This window comes from Tachypleus tridentatus, chromosome 13 (assembly GCF_004210375.1).
Source record: "Tachypleus tridentatus isolate NWPU-2018 chromosome 13, ASM421037v1, whole genome shotgun sequence".
Taxonomy (NCBI): domain Eukaryota; kingdom Metazoa; phylum Arthropoda; class Merostomata; order Xiphosura; family Limulidae; genus Tachypleus; species Tachypleus tridentatus.
The window spans coordinates 157,543,672-157,564,068 of record NC_134837.1 but is presented as its reverse complement, the minus strand read 5'-3'; the positions used below and the strand labels follow the sequence as shown (position 1 = coordinate 157,564,068).

At 37.2% G+C, this 20,397-nt stretch overlaps 1 protein-coding gene across 1 annotated transcript in view; it reads left to right on the top strand.

Annotated features, from left to right (window-relative positions):
• LOC143238836 (uncharacterized) overlaps positions 1–20,397 on the top strand; it is a 41,746-nt gene that overhangs the window by 18,395 nt on the left and 2,954 nt on the right. Inside the window, exons 5-7 of the mRNA XM_076479407.1 lie at positions 8,147–8,312; positions 12,689–12,825; positions 19,923–20,078. Of these exons, the coding sequence (XP_076335522.1) occupies positions 8,147–8,312; positions 12,689–12,825; positions 19,923–20,067 (448 nt within the window). The 3' untranslated portion in view covers positions 20,068–20,078. The remainder of the gene's footprint in view (positions 1–8,146; positions 8,313–12,688; positions 12,826–19,922; positions 20,079–20,397) is intronic.

Here is a 20,397-nt window from a genome sequence, read left to right as displayed (position 1 = left end):
CTTTGACTTGATTTATAAATCAGCTATGCTACATATATGTACTCTGCCAGCTGCTGAAATATACATGTTGGTTGAGTAGTCTTTACATTCCATCTGCCTCTGTGACATTTTAGCACAAAGCAGGAGGTTCTTTGATTGTATCTTTCTGCAGTCCTAATTATATTGTGTGATGCATTTTCCACACTTGAGATGGAAGTGATTTTCCACCAAGTAATATACAGTTTTCCCCCATCCTTAAGGGTTTGACATTCTCCATAAGTGTTTTCAAATATCATTATCCAGACTTATCTCTTTAACATTGCAGTTTCAATTCCACATCAAGGAATTATTCATGCTGTGGATAAGTGGGTATTATTTCTGAAAGTTTTCCTTACCTAAAATAAATTCGAGATAAATGATAAATACTTCTCTTAACAGCGCCACCCACCTTTCCTCCCCACTCTGTGTGTCTCATTTACTTTGTCAAAAATGAACTTAAGGGGAGTACTATTTATGAAGAACGTGTTGTTCTCCTGTTAGGCAAGGGGTATGGTCTAATTCTGATTGTGTTGCATAATAGCACAGTATGCATTATTATTCATAGGGGTAGGAATTTTGTTTAAAGACACAGTGCCTGTGCAAACATTTTCTGCCAAATGGGTTAAGATATTGGCTATTGCAGTGTGGAGAGGTGAGAATCTATCAAAAATACATTTTCAAGTAAGGAGATTAACTTCCATGAAGTTAACAATCATCACACTTTAATATATGGTTTCAATAAATATATAAATTTCTTTAAAACTCAATCAAGAAAAGTACTTCTTGACCAAAACAATAAGAATATCTTCATCAAATGAATCATTTTAATTTTATCTCATTTTCAACAGCTTTAGTAATTAAAGTTTACCAAACCTAACCTTATAAAATAACAAGGAAAAAATAAAATACTTCTAAGGCTCTCTTCAGCTTTATTGTGTATAATGTATGAAATCCCATTCAGCTCTGTAAATTGAAACAGTCTGCATCTGTATTTGCACCCCTCGGTGTGGATTCCTGTACGTGGTGAGGGGACCTCCCAGGGAAGGTTCTGTTCTATCTGGTTACCTTCTCTGGGATCTAAACATCCACCCATGTGTTTGCCGTGTGTGGCGACCCGTGAAGGGGAGGAGAGGATCCTGGTGGTTGAGGGGTCCAACCCTAACACACCACTTTGGCCTCGAATTCCTGTAGACGGGCGGCCTTTGGGTGGCCCCCCTTGGGTCAATCGGCTGGTCCACTTGGGCAAGAGTCAACCAAGTACCAGTGTTGGAAGTTCTCAACGGGTGTTGTGGACATTGTGCCTGATGCTGGTGTTTGGGTATAGTGCTCACAAAACCCTGGTGTTGCTGCATTGTCCTTGCATGATTTTTGTAGTGTGTCCCCTTGTAGGGCTCCATGGTGGGTGGTGTCAGTGGGTACTGAAATTTTTTTCCTTTTCCTATGGATCCTCGAAAAGATTTAAATAAAATTGTAAAAAACAGTCAATGGGTAAGCGACTACGTCTTGAATACTCAGAACAGCAATCTTCAACATTAGTAACGCACATACCTCATTTTCTTATATTACGTTCTCTTTTGGGAAAAACCTTTAGGGCAAATGTCCACTTTTTTTATTCAAAAGGGACTAGAGGGACTTGCTGGCTCTCCAAAATCAGTAAAGAAACTTCGATCTGGGGATATATTGGTTGAAACATCCACATCCCAACACAGTGAACTCCTGTTGAAATCAAAGGCAATTGGGGATATACCTATTGAGGTTACACCCCATGCTACCTTGAATTCTTCACGAGGAGTTATTGTTGAAAGGGATTTGAAGAACGTTCCCGAGTCAGAGATTCTCGCTGGTCTATCCACTCAAGGAGTTTCTGCAGTGAGGCGCATCTCCACTCGCAAAGATGGAATTACACTGCCAACAAATACCCTCGTTTTAACATTTACTTCACCACGTGCACCTGCCACCATCAAGGCAGGTTATCTAATTTGCAGGGTACGGCCATACATTCCAAACCCTCTCCGATGTTTCCAATGTCAGAGATTCGGCCACTCAAAGACATCCTGTCGTGGTTCCCTGACATGTGCTTGTTGTGGAGGCAAGGACCACGATGCCTATGACTGTGACATGAACCCACATTGCGTAAACTGCAATGGTTCTCACCCCTCTTACTTTTATTCTTGCCCAAAATGGTTGGAGGAAAAAGAGGTGCAGCGTTTGAAAACGACACATAACATTAGTTATCCTGAGGCTCGGAAATAGCTGTCCACAACTCCATCTCGGACATATGCTGCTGCACTTCATTCCACAACTACAGTGGGAGTGCAGACAGATCTCTCTGTGCCTCCAAGAGAATCGTTTTCAAAACAAATGAAAAGCCTTTTGACCTCCGTGGTTAAAAAGGTTGATGAATCGACTTCCACACCCATCTGTGTTCCTCCCATACCTTCCAACAAACCTCAAGATCCACGTCCTTCAGTTTCAAATACAGGCATTTCTTCTGATACATCTTTTTCTCCCACCACAAGAAACAAAACAATTATTCGTTCGCGTCCTCAGTCACTGGATTCCCCTTCCAATAACAAAAACCTGCCCACCCGACCCAGAGCAGGATCCATGGAGGTTGATAGACCTCCTCCGACTAAAGACAGTAAAGAAAAAAGACGTGGTCGTAAACCGAAGGGTTCTCCAGCCACTTCACCTACCCGTTCTTAAAAATGGCCACCTTGATACAATGGAACTGTCGAGGTTTACGTTCTAATCTGGATGAAATCAAAACGCTGATTGCTTCCTACCATCCTGTTTGTCTTTCTTTACAAGAACCATTTCTCAAAACTGCTGATACTGTCTCCATTCGGCAGTTTTCTCTGTACAGAAATGACAGGTTGTGTGATGGTCGAGTACATGGAGGGGTGGCACTGTTGGTTGATCAACACGTGCCCACCCTGTCTTTGTCACTCAACACACCCTTGGAGGCTGTAGCTGTCCGTGTTTCCTTGGGTCATACCATCACTGTTTGTTCTCTGTACCTGTCCCCTGGAAAGACATATGATTAATCAGATCTTGATGCTCTCGTTGAACAATTGCCATCTCCATTTCTAATCCTAGGGGATTTTAATGGACATCATCCCCTCTGGGAAGTGCTATTATTGATGGGAGGGGCCGATCTGTAGAGCGGATGCTCTCTGATCACAATCTTTCTCTTTTCAATACTGGTTCTTCCACTTACTTTCATGCACCTAGTCAGTCCTTTACCGCTATTGATCTCTCAGTTTGCTCCCCTTCATTATTCTCCCATTTTTCATGGAGGGTTGACAGTAATCCACTAGGCAGTGATCATTTTCCGATCCTTTTGAGAGAGACTGGCGTGGTCGATGCCACCCTACCCAGCGTGCCCGGTGGAAGCTGAATCAGGCAGACTGGTCCACTTTCACTGCTCTCGCAGAACTCGATCCTGCCATCGTAAATCAGCCATCAATAGATGACTGTGTAGCAGCGGTAACTGACTGTATTACACATGCAGCTGCTCAGTGTATTCCTAAAACCTTGACACGTTTTCCACGATATCCTCGTCCTTGGTGGAATCTTGCATGCCACTTAGCACGGAAGGCTCAAAAGCGGGCCTGGGATACTTTTCTTAGATATCCCACACTTTCAAACCGGGTTACTTTCCAACGGGCCCGTGCACATGCTGGGTGGGTAAGACGTCAAAGCCAGAAGGAATCTTGGATTAAGTTCACAACCAGCATATCTTCTACCACCAGTTCCAAGATCATGTGGGACAGGATTCGAAAGGTTAATGGACACTACAATTCTATCCCCCTCTCGATCTTACTCTCTGATGGTCAGGAGGTGACTGATGTTCAGAACATCGCTAACACTCTAGGTGAAAGCTTTTGCCGGGTATCGAGCACTTCTGCTTGTTCCTCCACCTTCCTGGCCATCGAGACTCTGGCAGAGCGATCACCTCTTTCCTTTCGAACTGACTGTTTCTTTGACTATAATTGTCCCTTTACCCTGGTGGAACTAAAAATGGCCCTTTATCGGTCTGCCAGTACGTCTGTTGGACCTGATGATATTCATTATGACATGCTGCACCATCTATCTCCTTCTTCTCTTGATGTCCTTCTGATTGTTTTCAACTGGATTTGGCAGGAGAATGTTTTTCCTGATGCCTGGCACCAGACTATTATTTTACCTTTCTCTAAGCCAGAGAAAGATTTCAAGATTCCTTCAAACTACCATCCAATTGCTTTGACGAGCTGCTTCTGTAAGACATTAGAAAGGATGGTTAATGCTCGTCTTGTTTGGTTCCTTGAATCAAACAACCTCCTCTCGCCCACCCAGTGTGGGTTCCGTCGACAGCACTCCACCACAGACCACCTAATTTGTCTTGAAACATCTGTCAGAGAAGCCTTTCTCAACCGCCAACATCTTGTATCAATATTCTTTGACATAGAGAAGGCTTACGACACAACATGGAGGTATGGCGTTTTGCGAGACCTCCATACATGTGGGTTACGTGGCCATCTACCCATGTTTATGAAAAATTTTGTAATGGACAGGAGATTCCAAGTTCGTGTGGGTTCGACACTTTCCCGTTCTTTTGTACAGGAACTTGGAGTGTCTCAAGGCTGTGTATTGAGTGTTACACTCTTCAGTATAAAGATAAATGCCATCACTGAACAACTCCCTCTCACTGTTGCAAATGGGCTGTATGTCGACGACTTTCACATCTCATGTCAGTTGTCAAACATGAGATATATTGAGCGGCAACTACAAACCGCCCTCAATTGTGTACGGAAGTGGTCTCTGGCGAACGGCTTTAATTTCTCTCTCTCCAAAACTGTATGCATGCACTTTTGCCGTCGACGGGGTATTCACCCTGATCCTGAACTTCATATCGGTGAAGTTTTGCTGCCAGTGGTCCCGGAGACCAAGTTCTTGGGGCTTATCTTTGATAGTAAACTAACCTTTATACCACACTTAAAGCAGCTTCGGGTCAAATGCACAAGCGCACTGAACATCCTCCGTGTTCTCTCTTCTACCAGTTGGGGGGCAGATCGCTGTTCAATGTTAAAGGTATATCGTGCTCTTATTAGATTGAAACTCTATTATGGATCAATGGTCTATGGCTCTGCCAGACCCTTGGCCTTAAAGATACTGGACCCCATTTAACACCAAGGACTTCGACTCTGCACTGGGGGATTTCCGTACCTCTCCAGTTCAAAGTATATACATTGAATCTCATGAACCTTCTCTACACCTTTGCCGTTTGCAACTATCTTTACAATATACTTCAAAACTTCATTCCTTACCAAAGCATCCCACCTGGAAATGTGTTTTCCTTCCTCGGTGGGCAGTACTTTTTCAGAACAGACGATCTGTCACTGCTCCGTTTGGCCTTTGCATCTGGGCGCAATTGGATGAATTGGGTCTGTCCTTGGATAACATTGCAGATTCCACAGGTTGGCCCATCCCACCATGGCTTATTACAGCCCCCAAATGTGACCTTTCTTTCAGTCATCTAAAAAAGGCAGATTCTCCAGATTGGAAGTACCGTCTTTTATTCAATGAATATCTTTCAAACAATCATTCAGTTCCCATTTATACAGATGGTTCCAAATCAGGTAATTCAGTGGGCTCTGCTATGGTTTGCTATGGGTCAGTAGTTGCACGCAGAGTCCCTTCTACAGCTTCTGTGTTCACTGCTGAACTGTATGCCATATCTCTTGCCCTGGATCATATTGCAGCTGAGCAGTACTCCAACTGCACTATTTATACTGATTCACTTAGTTCTATACTTGCCTTGGAATCGCTACACGTTAGCTCACATCCTATTCTCGCTGATATTTGAAACCAACTGGCCCATTTCTCATTAGCAGCTACTTCAATCCAGTTTTTCTGGATACCAGGCCATGTTGGTATTTGTGGGAACGAGCTTGCAGACATGGCAGCTAAATATGTCTGCTTCAGCACCATCACTCCTATGCCTATTTCGTACATGACTATGGTGTTGTCTTCAAGGCTCGGCTCTGTGCCAGCTGGCAGTCCACTTGGAGTGAGCAACGAGACAACAAACTTTTTCAAATCAAACCCAAAATTGGACTTTGGCCATCTAGCTTCCATAAAGTTCAGAAGGAAGAAGTTTTTCTCACTAGGCTAAGCATTGGTCACAGTTTTTTAACTCATCGTTTTCTTTTATCTGGAACTGATGCACCAATGTGTAGGTTGTGTAACACTCAAATCACTATCAGCCACGTTTTACTTTCTTGTCATCGTTACAATTCTCAACGACGGCAATATTTTAAACATATTTTTCCCAGGGTCAGTCTGTAACATTGGACAGAGTTATTGGTGATGGTGACTCTGTCCACCTTGATAATGTTTTTAATTTTTTAATGGCCATTAACCTTTTTAATCCCATTTAAGTGTTGCATATTTATTCATTACACCTTTTTAATTGTGGTTCCTTTTTTACAGTTTTAATCTCTCTCCTTCAATTTGACATTGGACAATGGCCAGAACATTAAATAACTCGACACCAGAACTGGAAAGGCCAACTTCAGGTGACTAACGCTACTGTTTGAACTATCCGTTTGAACTACTCGTTAGTCGTCCTGGCGAGTTGTTATTATACTTTTGCTGCATATCATTTCACACTTTTACTACTTAACTTTTTAGTACTGGCCATATTGACTCATAACCCGAACCAGGACTGGAAAGACCAACTTCAGGTGACTGACGGTGGTTTTTATACTTACCTGTTAGTCTTCCTGGCGGGTTACGATCATTACCATTCTGCTACAGGTAGTTCTTTACAACTTTGTTGACTGGATGTCAACATTGGTTTTTACGCCATTTTCTGTTTTAATTGCCGTTTTGCTTTTATCTTCAATTACTTTTACAAATTTTACTCCATTTACTTGACTTTTATCTTTTTACTGGACATTTGGCTACTCATTATTACGATTTTGCGGAGTGTCTTTTAAAACTTTTTATTCTTTTACATTTTGATAATAGCTGCTATGACACATAACCTGGAACCAGGACTGGAAAGGCCAACTTCAGGTGATTGACGGTGGTTCTTGAACTTACCTGTTAGTCTTCCTGGCGGGTTATGATCATTACCTTTTTGCTATAGTAAATACCTTACAACTTCTTATACTCTGCCTTCTATCTTAACATTGTAGACTAGGTGTCAACATTGGTTTTATACTTTTTTGTTTTACCTTCATTTCCATTTATGTCTATTACTACATTTATTTATTTATTTATTTATTTATTTTTTTACATTTTTACCGAATGTCTGGCACAGATAGCCTCGCTGCTTTGTGCCATAAAACACTAAATCAATCAATCAACTGTATTTGCAAGTATTTGAAAGATCCATACGTAGTAATGGATGGAATTTAATAAAAATGTAATTTAAAAACAAATATGGATAAATTATAACATTATCTATAAAATGACATTTAAATATATGTATGTTGCAATACAAACTATAAATATAACTACAACAGTAATTAAAATCTTGATTAGATATTTCAATCAACTAATTTTGGTAACATGTTTATTATCAGTAGGACTAGTGACTGCAGTAATTGTGTTACCAGAAGTAGTTGATTGAAGTATCAAATAAAAATTTTGTCATTGTGCAAAGATGTTTTTTTTTCCATCTTGATGTATCTGAAAAGAAATGATTAGTAAATGAACTGTTAACAACAATACAAGAACACCAAAGAATCCACTTTGAATAACATGACACACACTGTCAATGGAAATCATTAACGTACTGCATTTGTTATTTGCACTAGGTCAAACCAATTGTTGCTCAAGTATTGGCCAAAGTGAAATATTCTACAACTGTCATTGTTTATTTAAAGAATGTGAATATTGAAGTTTTTGACATGTCGCAAGTTATTTTAACAAGGCGTAACAATTGTAACTTTTAAAAGGAAAGTTTATTTTATAAGTTAAGGTTTTATAATTTAAAATATAATGTATTCCTCCTCCCTCCTTCTGTTTTATAACATTAGAAATTGGGTTTCAGTACTCATGGTGGGTTGAGCACAGGTATTCTATTGTGTAGCTTTATGCTTAACTTACAAGCAAGAAATCTTCTTTTTTGTTTTAGAGAACAGTATTTGAATGCTAGTTCTGTGGCCACTGTCTCTTACCAACCAATTTCAGAAGAAATGACCAAAGCACCCTCACCTTCTGGTCCATCTCCCAAAATGGATGAATACAGGGATACAATTCACCAAATTGATCAAGTATCTGCTAGACCTAGAGTTAGCAGGGTGAGTTGATAAACTAATGGCTTTTGTTAGAGTTAAAGACTTGACCTTAACTTTTGAAGGGACTAGCATATTTGGAATTGATACTAGCAGTAATATTTTTTTCTCTAAAACCAGTTGTTGTTGTGCTTTAATTATATAATGTATAAAATGTTAATAAACTAGTTTATATCCAATTTATATCTATAAATCTTCCATTGTGTGTTTTTTTCCAAACATTTTTGGATAATAACTCCTCTAGCAGTATTTCCAACTATTTCACAGAAGTTAAATAATGCTCAGTTTGGATGCAAACTAAAGAAATTGGATAACAAATGCGTGGATTAGTAGTGTACAGGACTCTGATGCTAAGACTATAGTAAAAAGTATAGTTTGTTTGCTATTGGGTAATCAAGCCCAAAGGAAAACTACCTGTTAAAAACATTTTCACAAAAATTAGTTTTTTAAGATAATTTATTTATCAAATTCAGTCTATTTCAATCTTGTTGTACATCAGCATAACTGAAATGCTGACTAATTGCTTTATTTCCTTGAATTACAGACCTAAAAAAAAACGAAAATTAGAATAATTAAAGGAAGTGCTAATTAGCATGTTTTATTGAAGATGCAATTTCATTCTTTGTGTAAAAAAGAGAGCTAAAGCCTTTAAGGTTTATGTAATGCAATATTCAATTAATGTTTGTGTAAATTTCAACTTGCTAGTTTATCAGTATAACCTGTAAAAATAATAATAAAAAAAGAGAGGGGCTGCAAATAGTTGATTAAATTCCAGAAATTTTGTAGTTTTTGTATTTTCTGTTTTATCATTACCTCCAATAAGCAATCATACAGAAATGTTTCTAATTATACAATTTGAAAATTGCAAGGAACGTGCTATGTATTGTGAGTCCTTCTGGCTGGCCCACATGCTAATTGCCATGACCATTCAAACAAATTGAAAGCTGTGGTCTCATTATCCTCTGGTCCTGATACTTAGCTTTAGAATATTGTGCAACTTAAATAAAGGTAGCAAAACCTGCATGGTGCCAATGAACAAAACACAATTATAATGACTTTTCGTGCTCAGAATTTTGCAATACAAGCAAAACCATTTGGTTTATTGATACTTAGAAGTATGAATCTGTAAATTTTCAATTGCTGTATACTAGGAATGTTTTTCTGATGTTTTCTTTTTTTATTGCAAATCTTACCAGATGTGTCATAAGCACTGACTTCATAATCTGTAGGTATTCGTTTTTTTTTTTTCTTCCTAAACCTTTATGTAATATTAGAGACTTGTCATAAAGTAGTTTTCTTTGGACTGTCACAGTGATGGTTAAATTGTTGATCATTTTATGGCTGAATGCATTGTTTTAGACGCACTTCAAGAACAGCATTGATATTAACAGCTTAATATTAAATTTTTGTAATTTTATGGAAAAATGATTTTTTTTGCTCAAAACATAAATTTTAAAATTCTCATTTATATAATAACATTTAAACCTTTTTTTACATTTCATTGGTTTACCCATGATTTTTTTCTTTCCTATTCTTGCCACAAAATCCTTATTGGGTAATATACAATATTCAAGATAAATAGTACCATATCCAAGTTAGTTAAATAAAATAAGAAAAATCTTTACAACACCCCAGAAACGGTAAATGTTGCAGTGAATAACAATAAAGGTGTAACATAAATATAATTTTAGTTTGCATGCATGGATAAAATAAATTTCTCTATTCCTGCTGTTAAGTTGTGCATTTATATGTTAGTATGGCAGTGAAAAAGTTTTCTTAGTCATAGCTATCAGTAAATTAGTTGATCTTTGGTTAAATATTTTTCTGGTGGTTCTCTGTGGTAAGACATTTGCAATTTAAAATCATTTTAGTACATTCAGGATAAAAGATAGACTTGTGTGTAAAGGAACAAGAAGAATATACCATATTAGCAACAAATAGCTGTAAAAGACACTTTGGACCTAGCAATTAGGAAATAAAACTTGGAATGTTTCAGTTTTACTTTTTTTATAGATTATTTAAACTATATTTGAGTGATCAGTCACATTAGGACAGAATGAGTGTTAAATGATTGAGTTTTAGAATAATAAATTGTCTAACACAGAAGTGAAAACGAAAATTTATATAAATAACAGCAGTTATTGGTGATACTTGTATATTAATTTAAAAGAAAGTTTTAAACATCCTTAAGGTGCTTACAGAGTCGTTTTTTTTTCATAAATATTTTGTTGTAATGTAAAATGGAGCTTGGGTGATTTTTGAAAACTCTCTGAAATATACATTCTGGCATATGAAAGTTAATGTGTAGTTAATCCATTATCCAGATTTTGAACATGCTTTGATAATAGTAGCTTGTTTAATCGCTTGATTTCAATGAATTATTTAATATTGGCTTGGCCCGTCATGGCCAGGTGGGTTAAAGTGTTCGACTCGTAATCTGAGGGTTGCGGGTTTGAATCCTGGTTGCACCAAACATGCTCACCCTTTCAACTGTGGGGGCATTATAATGTGATGGTCAATCCCACTATTCATTGGTAAAAGAGTAACCCAAGAGTTGGCAGTGGGTTGTGATGACTAGCTGCCTTCCCTCTAGTTGCTTTGTGCAAAATTAAAAAACAAACATATGGGCTCCCTTTTTGTTATTGGGTTGAGGAATAATTCGTGAGCATTTTTTCAAGTTAACAAAATATATTCATAAATGAAACGCTTTCGCAAAATATTTCATGTCATTTGGTAGATAATTTTTTGCTCTAATAGATGGTGTGTTTGATTTTCATATGTCTTTAATTTTTGCTTTCATTTTCAGCTCATTAAATGGAATGTCAAGTGGACAAAATCGAGCATTTTCGACACCATCTGCTTTTCGCATTTAATTTCTTGCAATTTCGTTTAAAACAATGCATACTATATACCTAGGTATTACATGAAATAAAGTATCATAATAAATGTTTTGGGTGTAATGTGTTCATGCATTGAAGTATTGTATAGTCTTGCATGTAATGCCTGAATGAAATTATTTAAAAATGCTCACGAATTATTCCTCAACCTAATATTAATTATAAAAAAAATATTTTGACATTTATATAATATGAGAGTTATCATTAATTGCATAATCTCTGATACCAGAAATAATTCCACATTCCTTGTTATTTTAATCAATCTTCCAAAATTCCACTAGTCATCCTGTTTGTCCTCATGCAAGAGTTAGGATGTGTTTACTGTCCATGCACTAATCTAACTTGAAATTTATTTATGTGGTTAAAGTGAACTGGCTTGTAGAGTAATTGCTGAGTTAAAAAATAAATACATTTTTTTCTGTCTATTTATCAGTGAATTGCTGACTTCTTGCTATGTTACTTTGTCTTAGCATCACAACCACTGATGCTATTACCATTTATAATGAATGATGTAATAATTAGAGCCATGATTCTGTTTTAAGGTTTATGATGCTAAAAAAATTGGAATTTTATGTAGACAACAACTGCTTTTTCTTTCTTTTTTTTAAACTGCTGCTCACTTTCCCATAATAAAGTAGCTTTACAAAAGATATATTTTGTTTTTTATCATATTCTAGCTTTGGAACTGGTGTGGCCTGGTCTTTTGAGGTGGTTGACTCATAACCTGAGGGTCGTAGGTTCAGATTTTGGTCAAACATGCTTTCCCTTTCAACCATAGAGGTGTTTATAATGTGATGATCTCTACTATTCATTAGTAAAAGAGCAGCCAGAGAGCTGGCACTGAGTGGTGTTCACTAGCTGCCTTCCATATTATATATCACTGTTGCATTTGGAACAGCTCGCAGAGATATATCGCCCTCATGTAGCTTTGTGTAATATTCAAACCAGCTTTGCTTGACAACTGAGGACGTGTACTTATTTTTAAATAACTGTACACCTTTAAACATGTTGACCTTTTGGATTTTTCCTGGCTTATTCCAATCTCTTATGGGTTTTATGGATTCTTTGTTTATGTAACCTTATTTGGAATGAGATGTCAGTTGATTATTGGTTTTACATCTACATAATGCATAGTGATGACAATCATTGATTGGTGCATATATGAAGTGGTCAGTGTTATAAATAGGCTATTCATTTATTGAGCAATTACTGTCAAGAATAAGGTTAATGTCTAGTTCTGTCACATTCATTATTACCTTGGAAAATATTTTCTTGAATCAACATACAAAAAAGTGCAGGAGTAATAAAAATTGTCATATGCCCTGTAAGACTAGTGGCTGTTCAAACTATTATCAAACCCCACTGGTTATCTAAATCATTAAGTTTTTACTATCACCCTGAGGTATGTTCTATTTTAAATGCTTGTGTCAAGATCTTTATTTTTGCATTACGATTTTACAGCAGTAAGTGCTATTCTTTTTTTAGAGCTATAACAATGGCTACCATGGAGACAGATTTAACAAAGACAAATCTGGTTACATTGACAACAGAGGAAGACAAAATCAGCATCAGCGACTTCCAAGATTGCCACTTAGAAATCATTCAAACATGCCTCACCAACAGTAAGATTCATGCTTTGTGAAACATTTCACTGCTTGGAATGATGAAATAACTATAATGTATTGTTTAAGACAGTAACTTTTGGTTATTTTCAAAGCTAAAAAAAAAATTAATTTTCAAACCCATATGTTAACATGACTGCTAAATGCCACTGATTATTCATTTTTACTATCAAGCTTCTATATTTTCACTGGTGAGTTAATTTGAGTGTGAAATGTGGGGTCAAAAGAGTGTGACTGACTATTCTAAACATAGATAAATATCTGAGCAGAACCACTTAATGGTTCAATCAAAGACAGAGAGTCTTATCAATGTTCACATCAATTTTGATGTAAAGATAAGTGAAATTTACTGATGGGTGGAAGCAACAAAAGATAATTAATCTAGAATACTGATATGTTCAGGACAAATAAACAAGAAAAAAAATAATAATTAAATGAGAAAAAGCATTATTCCAGCTTTACATGAAGCACAGTTTCCTTCCCATGGATGTGAAAAGTAAAAACAAACAGGTGAAAATGACAAAAGTAGTTACATAGCTAACTGGTAACATGAAAATGTTAACACTATTATTATTCAACAAGCCCATAATTGTTATTCAGTCATTATTTTAAATTTGAATGGTATACTAGAGGCTTTTTTACAACAATGTACTGTTGAACTGTAGTTAACACTATCGTACCTGAATAACTATATTTTCTTCCTAAGATAAGTAATGATGAACATCTTAGCTGTACTTTACATTTGAATTTAAACTGTCCAGTAGAAAAGGTATCTGCTTTGAATTTAAAATTAATACTTTAATTTGTTCACATGTCTTTTTTTGTAAGAGACAATGAATTATTCTGTGACATTCTTGAGTTTAAGTTACCTTCTTTTGGAGCAGTTTATTAGTTTCTACTGACTTGGTAGTCTTATATAGATAAACCATATCTCATAGCAGAATGTCATTTCAGAAGTATATGTTAAAGTGCATCTGGATACACTTTGGTTTTACATCTACATAATGTTTAACCTATAACTGTTTTATTTTTGACACTTTATTTTTTCTTTAGAAATAAGTTGAGACTACAACTTAAGCAATATTATGGTTCTTAATTGTGCAAATTTGTCGGGATTATTGAAGAAGCTTCATGAAATGCCTAACACACTTAAATATTTTTGGCTTAGGTTTATGAATGATATTTTTATCATCTGGGCTCATGAATTGAAGAAATGTATAGAGTTTATAAAACAAATTATTTTCCCCCTTTGCATTTCACTTGCTTTAGTGACGCTTCAGCTGTTAACTTTTAGACCTCATCGTTGCATTTGAGAATGGCTATCTTGCTTTTTGGTTTGTTGAAAACCAATGTATAAATACCTTTATGTTTATACATATGAGGATTCCACAGACTTAGACCTCCCCCTTCCCAAAAATAATCATGTTTATGATTGATGCAAATCTGAGGAGAAATTTTTGTTGGTGTGAAAGGTACATGTATATTTGTCTGTCAGGGTCAAATCCTGGTGAGGATCCTGGTGGTTGAGGGGTCCAACTCAAACACACCACTTTTGCCTTGAATTTCTGTAGACAGGTGGCCTTTGGGTGGCCCCCCCCTAGGGTTGATCGGCTGGTTCACTTGGGCTAGGGTCAACTAAGTACCAGTGCTGGATGTTCTCAACAGGTGTTGTGAACATTATATCTGATGTTGGTATTTGGGTATAGTGCTCATGAAACCCTGGCATTGTTGCACTGTCCTTGTTTGGAATTGCATTTCATCCCCTTGTAGGACTCCATGGTGGGTGGGGTCAGTGGCACTGAAATATTCCTTTTTTTGTTATGGATCCTCCAAATAAAAACTTAAAATACTGAAAAAAACATTCCATAAGTAAACTGCCACGTCTTGAAGATTTTGAGCAGCAATCTTCAATATCTGTAATACATGTTGTACCTCATTTTCTTATACTACATTCTTTAAGGCAAATATTTTGGACAAATATCTCCCTTTTCCCAAAGTCAGTAAAGAAGCTTTCATCTGTAACATAATTGTGGAAACATCCACATCTCAACACTGAACTCCTCTTGCATTCAAAGACAATTGGGGATGTACCTATGAGGTTACCTCTCATGCTACTTTGAATTCATCACAAGGAGTTATTATTGAGAGGGATTTCAAGAACATCCTCAAATCAGAGTTTGTCACTGGTTTCTCCACCCAAGGAGTTTATACAGTGAGGCATATTTCCACTCACAAAGATTGGAATTACAATGCTAACCAATGTCTCACATTTACATCACCACATCCACCTGCCACCATCAAGGCAGGATATGGCCTACATTCCAAACCATCTCCGATGTTTCCAGTGTCAGCGGTTTGGTCACTCGAAGTCATCATGTCATGGTTCCTTGACGTGTGCTTGTTGCGGTGGCAAGGACCACGATGCCTATGAGTGTGAAAGGACCCTCATTGCATCAATTGCAATGGCTCTCACCCATCCTTCTTTCATTATTTCCCTAAATGGTTGGAAGAAAAAGAGGTGCAGCATTTGAAAATAATTCATAACATTACTTATCCTGAGGCTTGAAGGTTGCTGTCCACCACTTCATCTCGGATGTATGCTGCTGCATCGTTCCACCACTACAGTGGGAGTATAGACGGATCTCTCTGTGCCTCCAAAAGAATCGTTCTCAAACAAAATGAAAAGTCTTGACCTCAGCGGTTAAAGTTGATGAATCAACTTCAACATCCATCTCTGTCCCTAATATACATACATTCCAGCAAATCTTAAGATCCACTTCCTTTGGTTCTGTGTAGGGGCATTTCATCTGGTACATCTTCCTCTCCCACCTCAAGATGCAAAACGATCATTCGCCACATCCTCAGTCGCTGGAATCCTCTTCCAACAACAAAGTCTTGCCCAATCAACTTAGGGCAGGATCCATGGAGGTCGACAGACCTCCCTCAAATAAAGGCAGTAAACAAAAAAGATGTGGTCGTAAACAGAAGGGTTCCCCACCCAATTCACCTACACTTAAATAAAAATGGCCACCTTGATACAATGGAACTGTCAAGTTTTACATTCTAATCTGAAGGATATCAAAACACTGATTGCTTCCTACCATCCTGTATGTATTTCCTTACAGGAAATATTCCTGAAACTTGCTGATACAGTCACCTTTCAGTGGTTTTCTTTGTACAGAAATGACAGGCTGTGTGATGGATGGGTGACACTGTTGGTTGATCAGTATGTGCCCACCCTATCTTTGCTGCTTGACACACCCTTGGAGGCTGTAGCCATCTGTGTTTCCTTAGGTTGTACCATCACTGTTTGTTCTCTCTACTTCTCACCTGGAGAGACCTATGATCAATCAGACCTTGATACTCTCATTGAACAGTTGCCATTTCCATTTTTAATCCTGGAGAAATTTAATGGACATCATCCTCTCTGGGCAAGTGCTGATATTGATAGGAGGGTTCACTCCATAGAGCACATGCTCTCTGATCACAACCTTTCTCTTTTTAATAGCAGTTCTTTTACTTATTTTCATGCACCTAGTCAGTCTTTTACTGCTGTTGCTCTCTCAGTTTGCTTCTCTTCACTCTTCTCCCATTTTTCATGGAGGGTTTAGAATAACTCGCTAGGCAGTGATCATTTTCCTATAATTTTGAGAGAGACTGACCATGATCGATGCCACCCAAACCGTGTGCCTCAGTGGAAACTTGATCAAAGAAACTGACTTTTTTTTTTTTTTTTTTTTTCTATCCAGTGAAAGCTTTTGCTGGATATCTAGCACTTCTGCTTCTTCCTCCACCTTCTTAACCATCAAGACTCGGGCAGAGAAAACACCTCTGTCCTTTCGAGCTGATTGTCTCTTTGACTATACTTGCCCCTTTAACTGGTGGAACTCAATCTGGCCCTTCATTGGTCTGGCATTATATCAGTTGGTCCTGATAATAGATAATGCAACAGGTCATAGTGTAGATCTCCTGCTTCTATTGCTATTCTTCTGCTTGTTTTTTTTACTGAATCTGGCAAGAAAATGTTTTTCCTGATGCCTAGTGCCAGGCTATTGTCCTACCTTTTTTTAAGCCTGGAAAGGATCCCAAAATTCCTTCAAACTACTGTTCAATTACTTTGAGCTGCCTCTATAAGACCCTAGGAAGGATGGTTAATGCTAATCTCATTTGGTTCCTCAAACCAAACAACCTCCTAACATCCACCCAGTGTGGATTCTGACGACATTGCTGCTCCACCATGGACCACCTGATTCGACTTGAAACATCCATCAGAGAAGCCTTTCTCAAACAACAACATCTTGTATCAGTATTTTTTGACATTGAGAAGACTTATGATACAACTTGGAGATATGGCATTTTGTGAGACCTCCATGTATATGGGTTATGTGGCCATTTGCCCATTTTTATTAAAAATGTGTTAATGGACAGGAGATTCCAAGTTCCTGTGGGTTCAACACTTTCCCGTTCTTTTCTGCAGGAACTTGGAGACCCTCAGAGCTGTGTTTTAAGTGTCACACTTTTCAGTATAAAGATTACTGCCATCAGTGAACAACCCTCTCTCACTGTTGCAAATGGGCTCCATGTTGATGATTTTCACATCTCATGTCAGTCGTTGAACATGAAGTATATTGAGTGGCAGCTACAGACTGATCCTGAACTCCATATTGGCAAAGTTGTGCTGCCTGTGGTCACTGAGACAAAGTTCTTAGGGCTTATCTTTGACCGTAAGCTGACCTTCATACCACACATCAAGCAGCTATGGGTCATATGTGCAAGAGCACTGAACCTCCTCCATGTCCTCTCTTCCACCACCTAGGGAGCAGATCGTTGTTCTATGCTAAAGATATATTGTGCTCTTATTCATTCGAAACTTGACTATGGATCACTGGTCTATGGCTCTACCAGGACTTCGGCCTTAAAGATGCTGGATCCTATTCATCATTAAGGACTTTGGCTCTTCACTGGAGATTTTTGCACTTTGCCATTTCAGAGCTTATACATCAAGTGTCATGAACTTTTTTTGTATCTCCGCTGTTTGCAACTATCTTTACTATATGCTTCGGAAACTTCGTTCCTTACCAAAGCTTTCTACCTGGAATTGTGTTTTCCTTCCTCGGTGGGCCGTACTTTTTCAGAATAGACAATCTGCCCTTGCTCCTTTTGGCCTTCGTATCCAGGTGCAGTTGGATGAATTAGGTGTGTCCTTGGATAACATTGCTGTATTCACTAGTCAACCCATCCCATCATGTCTTCTTACGGTCCCCAAATATGACCTATCTTTAAGTCATCTGTGAAAAGCGGAATCTTCCGATTGGAAACACTTTATTATTTGCTGAACATCTTTTGAACCATCCTTCCATTCCTATTCATACAGATGGTTTGAAATCAGGTGACTGTGTGGGTTCTGCCTTGGTTTGTTGTGGTTCGGTAGTTGCATGCAGCTTCTGTGTTCACTGCTGAATAGTACACCATTTTTCTTGCCCTGGATCACATAGAAGCTAAGCAATACTCAAACTGTACTATTTTTACTGAGTCGCCTAGTTCTCTATTGGCCCTGGAATCACTTCATGTTAGTTCATACCCTGTACTTGCCAATATTCAAAACTGACTGACCCATTTCTCTTTAACATCTACTTCTATCCAGTTTTTCTGGATACCAGGCTACATTGGTATTTGCAGGAAAGAGTTTGCCAACACAGCAGCTAAATCTATCTGCTCTGGCATTATCACTGCTGTGCCATGTTCCATACATGAACTATAGTCCTGTATTCAAGGCTCGGCTCCGTACCAGTTGGCAGTTGACTTGGAGTGAGCAACGCGAAAACAAGCTTTTCCGAATAAAACCCTATGTTGGTCTTTGTCCATCTTGCTTCCTTAAGGATCAGAAAGAGGAAATTGTTCTATCTAGACTACGTATTGGTCACAGTTTTTTAACTTATTTTCTTTTATCTGAGACTGATGCACCAGTGTGTTGTCTGTGTAACACTCAGGTCACAATAAACCAACTTCAAGTGACTAACACTGCTATTTGAACTACCCGTTAGTCATCCTGGCAAGTTATCATTAATTTTGCTACAAGTCTTTTGAAACTTTTATTAATTTACTTTCTGAAAATGGCCATAACATGAAATAACTCAGAACCAGGACTTTGAAGGCCAACTTCAGGTGACTGACAGTGGTTTTTGAACTTCTGTTAGCCTTCCTGGCAAGTTATGATAATTACAATTATGCTACAGAAGGTTCTTTACAATTAGTATTACTGTAGTTTTTCTTTTACTGCTGTAGACTAGATGTAAACACTGATAATAATGCTATTTGTTTTTAAACTTTGTTTTGTTTTACCTTAATTTCCTTTTATGAATTTTAATAAATTTACTTTAATTTTTAACTTTTTACCAGATATTTGGTGCAGATAGCTTAGCTTATTTGTGCCTTAAAACACCAAACCAATCAACTTTAATATTCTGGATATAAAACACTTGAAGTATTAAAAATACGTTTCTCTACCCTCTCAACACACAAATATTTACAGATTTGCATTGTTCTTTGAAAGTTGTTACTTCAGCTATTCTAAGTATCTATTTTCAGTACCTCTTCTGTTTTATAGAGATTTGTGCAAGTGCCACTTGAAATATCGTCACATCTGTAAACATGTTTACCAGTGTGACATTCGTGAATAACAAGTTTATTTATATATTTGACAGTTTCTCAATCATATAATCTTATTTACTTGATCAATTACCTCTTGAGTATGTAAAATTGACATACTATTAAAGAACATGTGATGTTTATCACAAGTTAACTGAATTGAGTAGTGAGCATTTTAATGTTCATAAGTATTTCCATAAAACTTCCTAATCACGTTCCTTCATGTAGACTTTACAAATGATATGTGAAGTGATATAGCCTTTTAACAACTCTTAATTGTAGACTCCATTATCAAATTCTTTGTATAATGTGCAGTTGTTTTTTTAAGTAAAAAGCTCTAACAATTTTACTAATTCTATAGAAAATTGTACTGACCTTTGTTGAAAATTCCTTAGTTTTTCTAACATACATTTCTAGTTATTTTTTACCATTGTTTCATTTTTAAACAGGTATGAATTACCATACCAACAAAGAAGTTCTGCTAATTTACCTGCCTTAAAACAACAGGTAATTCCTATTATGGACAGAATCGAGAAATCTCGAAAAAATAGAGGTAATCCCAGACCCAGGGTGTCAAATGTTCCTCAGCACTAAACATTTAGATGGTAAGTTTTTAATGAAGTAATAACTTTAAGTTTCAACTTGAAAGACAAAAGTTACCACATTTTTCTTGATAAGAGAAATGTACATACATGTATGTAACACATCCAGTTTAATTATATCAGAACTTAAATTTATAATCAGTGATGACGAGAAAACCCACTTGTAGAGAAAAAATATATGTAAAAAAACAGCTTGTTTGAGATGAAATTTTTTTATGTAGAGGAGCGAACAACATTTTGACCTTCTTCACTCATCGTCAAGTTTCTTTTTCAACACAACCAACCGTTTTTTATGTATATATAACTTAAAATTGTCATCTCT